The sequence below is a fragment of the Fusarium vanettenii genome (genome assembly GCF_000151355.1).
Source record: "Fusarium vanettenii 77-13-4 chromosome 7 genomic scaffold NECHAsca_58_chr7_9_0, whole genome shotgun sequence".
NCBI classification, from domain to species: domain Eukaryota; kingdom Fungi; phylum Ascomycota; class Sordariomycetes; order Hypocreales; family Nectriaceae; genus Fusarium; species Fusarium vanettenii.
In genome coordinates this window covers 157086-163399 of record NW_003315831.1, presented here as the reverse complement: position 1 = coordinate 163399, position 6314 = coordinate 157086, and the positions used below count along the sequence as shown (strand labels likewise).

The window sequence follows — 6314 nt, the reverse complement described above, 5'->3', positions numbered from 1 at the left end:
TAGATATAGCGGCTTGATTATGTTGATAATTATTTTTCTCTTATTGGGCGGCCTCGGTCCGCTACCGACTCATAAGGACAATACCTAGATATGGGTTTACATAATTTGCGTCATCAAGAAAACCAAGGGCTTAGATTCAATAGTAAGAATAAAGACTATAGGGCATAATACCTTTGTCCTCAGTTTCGATTCGTTTCAAGGTGCCGCGAGCCATAGTCGTGGTTGCATAAACTACTCTCTAGTGATTAACAGCGATAGGAGAGAAATTAACCAAGCCTGAGCCATTTGCAATTCCTAAACTCTCAACTGCATGAATGACGCGGGGATCAAACTTGGAAGAGCCTTTGGTTTTTCCAACCCAATTGTTCTTTGCATCTTCCTTCTCAGACATGTAGTGTCGGACTTGATGATACTCTCCTGCTGTCAATTCAATGGATCCATCGTCCTTGACAAGTTTCCCTTCATGATCGCGCTTGATGATCTCGAGTTTCGCATCTAGGCCATTCAGTTAGATTGATAAAATGAGAAAGACATATGTAAAGATGAGAAAAGGGTTCAGTCTAAGTAAAGTTAACTTGCCTTGGTTGGCATTGACAAAGTAAGCCATTGACCAACGGTCTTGATCAATGGGTAAGTTGTCAAACGAGATCTTGTGCAAAGTTGACTTCAACGTCTTGCCACTCCACAGTGACAAAGCATCACCAATATTGACAACGATAGAGCCTGGAATAAGCGGGACAGGCATCCACTTCTTTGAAGGAGTCTCAACTTCCAGACCGCCTCCCTGAGGCCAGACAAAGGTGACGGAGCCCCAATCTGTGTGAGAGTAGAGTCTTGGGAAATTCTTATCGGGTCTCTCGTCCATTGTGGGGTAATGGAGCATACGGAGGACACTCCCTGGGCCTCGCTCATCGTTGTGGGCTGCAGAGAAGTAATCAGCTGGCAGGCTGAAATGAGTTGCAAAGACCTCAAGGAGCTTGAGACCTAGCCCATGGGCCTGTGACTTGAAATCTTCGACATCTGCACGTTTCTTGGCATCCCACCAGCTCGGGATATTCTTGCCTTGGGCAACGTCGCCTCTAGTTCCTCCGAATACCATGCATTCGTTAACGCCAATTCTTTTCCAAGTCAGCAACATGCATATATCTTGAGGGCTAGAAAGTATACTTGGAATTTTTGACATCGTATCCTATCTGTCGTTCATCGACGCGGCATTCAGACTTGACCTCTAGAGGCTGTGCGCAGAATTCTTTGTGCTGGTACAAGGTCAGTTAGGCACAGCTGCAACCGCATCGAGTCACGCATCACCTACCAAGTCAAACATGCGATCGATCTTCTGCTGAGGGATTCCATGTCCGGTTAGAATCATGAAACCCCAGACTTGGCAAGCTTCAACGATCTTGGGGCCAAGGGCTTGAGGCCAGTCATCGCCGGTGGACAGATCAATGACAGGGAAGATTTCGGTCGCCATGACGAGCTAAAGATGGATCTTGGTCTAATTCAGTCAAGTCAGGTTGTGCAAGACATAATGCAAACCTTGCCGAGTGCATCATTTTTAAAGCAAATCCCTTGCTGACTCTTCTCAAGAAGCGAGGCGAAAGATGCGCAGAAGCTATTCTGTCGAAATACGGTACCCGGCCGAGATAAGACCTCTTATCTGGAATAGTAACGATCCTACGACGTTGATCCAGAGCCATCACAGATCGAGCTAGACTAGGGGTGGTGAAGCCCAGTCACTATTGGATCGAAGGAACTCGGCCGAGATAAGATAGTGGGAATCGATAAGCCTTGCGTCTGCTAACTGCCTGGTCCTACCCACGTAAAACTCGCCCGAATTCTGGACCTTCTTGCTAGTCATGCCAAACCTTTGAGAGCCACGAACAGAACCAGGAGGTGACTATCATGTCTACAACGCAAGATCGCGTTTCGCAACGCGCCCCCAGGTCTTGCCAACCATGCAGTCGGCGCAAGCTCAGATGCTCAAAGCAAATCCCCTGTTCCGCCTGTGTCTCGCGAGGTGTCCCCGACGACTGCCGCCGGGAGTCAGTCATCTTGTCCAAACATACTGCAAAGGCCTACAGACCTCGTCGCTCCGTTGCAGATGTCATCAGCCCGAATCTTCCTCCTTCCCCAGCTTCTCAAGACAACATTAGTCTTTCCGAAATTCCAGATGCGTCCCCAAAGACTGATGCAAGACAGCCTACGGCTAGGGAGGACGGCAAGGAAATAGAAGGGTCCGGTAACAGTCTTCCACTTACGTCTCAGCCACTGGACGGGACAGGTCGCTCTATAGGCGTTGCAGCCATCTCTTCCTTACTACAAGAGAGCGAACCGAGACAGTCTGGCCCACGTAACTATGGGAACACGCATCCTGTGTGCACAGAGGTTGTGCTCTCTCTCGAAAGTCTCGTTTGGGGAAGTCACCTCGCGTCTGGCACAGACAAGCGGCCTAACCCTCCCACCAACACCGAACTACCTGATAGGACGACCCTTGTTCTACCGGCTCGTCTGGAAGAAGCCATCCTCCAGTTTCATCAAGAACACATCGCTTGGATGCATAATGTCATACATGTTGCTTCGTTCGCCGAGGAGTGCATCAGCTTGCGATGGGAACAAGCCATACCCAGCATGGCGTGGCAGTCGCTTTACTGGTCTATGATGAGCGTGAGTTGAACAACCAGGTTGAGATGACCAGCCCACTGACACCCGTGCAGGCGGGTTTATTTTACATGAAGCATCAGTCTTGTGTCGAGCTTGGAATCCCGGACAAGACTACGCTCACCGAAACATGCTACCGCAGAGCTCTGGACGCCCTCGCGTCGTCTGACTTTATGGCAGTTCATTCAAGTGAGATACCTCATCCTTGGTCGGTGTGCTAGGTCAAGGTTGATCATTCCTAGTACACGCTCTCCAAGCCATCTGTCTACTTGTTCCGTGCGCATATGCTTTCGGGTGAGTAACTTGACCTTGACACACTGACATGAACTGTACCCGAGGCTTACTCAAGTCAGAGATTCCAAGCGCATCATTGTCCTCTTATCCTCCGCAACCTGTATCGCACAGCTCATGAGAATTCACGTCATGAGCCCGACTCCACCTGAGCCTGCTTCCGCAAACTCTTTGATGGAACACGAGATAAAAAAGCGAATCTGGTACTTCCTAGTGATCCAAGATTCCTACCTTACCACGTTCAAGGGGACTTCCAACATAGTCCCTGCCCATGCCAAGACTCCTCTGCCGGTGAACTGCTCCGAGGTGATGGAGGAATTCCAGGACGCTAGCAAGGTCCAGGTGCTTCCACTTTCGACACCAACGCAAACAACGTACATGATTCTCCAAGTCCACCTTACCAGCATCAAACGGAGATTACACGAAGGCACGTATGAGACCGCAGGCAAAATAGTCAACGTCGCGGAAAGATACCAGAAAGTCTTGCAAACTGATCAAGACTTGGCCATCCTCCGGCAACAACTTCCTCCATGGATGAAGACCAAGGCTTGCCCAACGGACGCGGCGCCTTTCGTAAGACACCAATGGCGGACCTTTCGAATATCTTATGCACACATGAAACTATCCATTCATCGGGCATTCTTCTGTCACTCATTTACTATGAAGCAATTCAGCTACTCGCACCAGGCGTGCTTGGATGCCGCTCGCATGTTGCTGTTGACGTATCGCGACACGGCTCAGGCCAGCGAATTTGACAGCTGGACTGTTCCAGCCCACGTCATCAGCGCCAGTCTCATTGTAACTTTGGACATTGTACTTCGCGATAGTGGCGACGACTTTGACCCCAATGTTGCAAGATCATTCGCCGATGATAAAGGCCTCATGTTAGAGTGTCTGGAGCTGGTGGCAGCTACCCAGTCTAGCCTGCTGGTCAAGAGAGGCCTTACTCTGGTCAGCAAACTTCTTTCCGACAGAGAACAGAGGATCCCGACCTATTCACGTTTTGATGGTCCGGAAATCTCAAAGCTTGTACAGGAGGTTGAAGACGCATTGGCAACCGAGGAGGCGCCCCCTACCGCGTACAATGTGACATTCGAGGAGTACTTGGATATGATGGGAGACGATCTTTTTTCTTTCATGGACCACGAATCGTGTCTTCTAGATTAGTCTTGTATCGTTCCCCTAGAGCAAGATACGCGAGCAGTTGGCATCTCGCCTGCTTATCCCGAGAGCTTATTCAAAGCGCTCATCCGAGCAATAAACCCGCCTCGGGATTTTGATCCATGTGCCCAATAATCGATGGCTGGTCCATTATCAGATTGTCGAGACCGAGTCAACTGGGCCGGCGGTGACCAATATCTTGGAGCTCGTTAAGCTATCTCGGCCGAGTACTGATTGACGCAAGACCAAAGCTTGTAGGGCCGCCAAGAGTATCCTTACCCTGACTTGGTATTCAAAGATCCACAAGGACTTATAACTATCAAGTAGAAGCACCATATGATCCTTGACTTGTTACTCTCTGTGCATGTGCATCTTCTCGATTGCGGGTATCGTTCCGTTTCGTTTCGCATCGTTACAATGGATCGTTTTAAGAGCCACGTTGTTTCCAGCGCAGAAAAAACCAAGTTGAGGCTCACTTCAGCCAGCTCGTGGTCGCTGCCGAAGCAGAGCAGCAGCTTGGCTCCGGAATACGTTTGGACCAATGCAGGTGAGTATTATCATAGTATCGAGAACAGTGACTGAGCTAACCGCATCATCTGATAGACCTCGACCCAGTCCCAGAGGAAAGACGCACGTGGACAGCTTGGTCGTTTGCTGGTTATTGGTTCAGTGACCTCTTTACCATAGTCGGGTGGCAGATCGCATCGAGCACTATCTTGAATGGCCTCGGTACTACTGACGCCATTCTCATTGCAATGGTGGCCGGCTTCTGCAATTCTGTACCAACTGTACTCAACGGCTGCATCGGTTCTGACCACCATATCGCTTTCCCCGTTGCCATTCGTGCCAGCTTCGGGTACTGGTTCTCTTACTTTGCTGTAGTAACACGCTGCGTCCTGGCCTTGTTCTGGTTCAGCATCCAAGGTTTTGGCGGTGCCTCGGCCATGGCGGCTGTCATCACATCCATCTGGCCTAGTTTCAGTCACCTGCCGAACCACCTCCCTGAGTCGGCCGGAATCACAACACAAACCATGGTAGCGTATCTTGTGTACAACTTGATCCAATTCCCACTGCTTCTTATACCCACCGATCGGCTTCAGTGGCTCTTCTTCGCAAAGGCAACATTAGTTCCTCCCATGGTCATATGCATGACTGTGTGGACATGTCTTCGGGCGGGTGGCCGTTCAGACATCTTTCAGGTCCAGCCTACAGTGCATGGCACTGATAGAGTCTGGCTTTGGCTGGCTACCATGACTTCTGTTACCGGGGGATACTCCACTATCGCGGTCAACATCCCCGACTTTTCGAGGTTCAGCAAAAACCGCACAGCGCAGTGGTATCAACTGCCCTTGATCCCATTTTTCAAGGTCCTCACGTCTTTGTTTGGCATTATTTGCACAGGAGCCTCAATCCACATCTATGGCGAATACGTTTGGGATCCTCTCCAAATTGTCACGTCTTGGGGGACCACCCCTGGTGGACGATTTGCAGCCTTTTTAGCCTCCACTATCTGGCTTCTCGCACAGATTTGCTGCAATATCTCAGCCAACTCCATTAGCTTTGCCAATGACATCAGCACACTTTTCCCAAGATGGTTCAACATTCGTCGGGGCGTCATCTTTGCTGCCATTGTCGGAGCTTGGGGCCTGGTGCCTTGGAAGATCAATTCTGCGGCAGGCAGTCTACTCAGCTTCATGTCTGGTTATGCTATCATACTCGGTCCATTCGCAGGAATCATGATTGCCGACTACTGGATCATACGACGCCGGTCATTAGATATTGCTAGCCTCTACGATCCCAAGGGCAGATATCGATATAACAAGGTACTACTCATCCATCTATCAACATCCTGTTAGATTCTGACCATATCTATAGTTCGGTACGAACTGGAGAGCATTTATCATAGTTTTCGGTATTGTCGGGCCTCTTGTGCCTGGCCTCGCTAGGGCGGTAAGCCCTTCAACCGTCCACATCGGCATAGGTTTGAGGCATTTGTATAGTATCAGCTGGCTTTTTGGCTTCTTTACTGCCCTAATCTCATACTTTACACTTATGAAAGCATTCCCGGCAAAGTCAACCTTGACTCGGAGGGACGAGGTTCTGAATGGGTTGAATATGATTGAATCAGATCTTGAACATCAACATGGGTCTGACATTGTGGAGGAGAAAGTTACTAGTATTCCAGAGGGAAATAAATAAGCTAG

The 6314-nt window shown here is 49.6% G+C and overlaps 3 protein-coding genes across 3 annotated transcripts; 2 read left to right on the top strand and 1 right to left on the bottom strand.

Annotated features, from left to right (window-relative positions):
• Positions 1-238: 238 nt before the first annotated feature.
• Positions 239-1471, bottom strand: NECHADRAFT_82472 (uncharacterized protein; the record flags this gene model as incomplete). Its single annotated transcript, XM_003040739.1, has 4 exons — positions 239-495; positions 616-1118; positions 1168-1256; positions 1313-1471. 4 exons carry the CDS (start codon positions 1469-1471, stop codon positions 239-241), a joined length of 1008 nt encoding a protein of 335 aa, XP_003040785.1.
• A 431-nt stretch (positions 1472-1902) lies between these two features.
• Positions 1903-4116, top strand: NECHADRAFT_82471 (uncharacterized protein; the record flags this gene model as incomplete). Its single annotated transcript, XM_003040772.1, has 4 exons — positions 1903-2664; positions 2715-2870; positions 2901-2952; positions 3008-4116. The coding sequence occupies 4 exons, from the start codon at positions 1903-1905 to the stop codon at positions 4114-4116; spliced, it is 2079 nt and encodes a 692-aa protein (XP_003040818.1).
• A 593-nt stretch (positions 4117-4709) lies between these two features.
• On the top strand, positions 4710-6309 carry NECHADRAFT_44817 (uncharacterized protein; the record flags this gene model as incomplete). Its single annotated transcript, XM_003040771.1, has 2 exons — positions 4710-5933; positions 5986-6309. Coding segments are annotated over 2 exons (1548 nt in total), but the record flags the coding sequence as incomplete, so codon positions are not given.
• Positions 6310-6314: the final 5 nt, after the last annotated feature.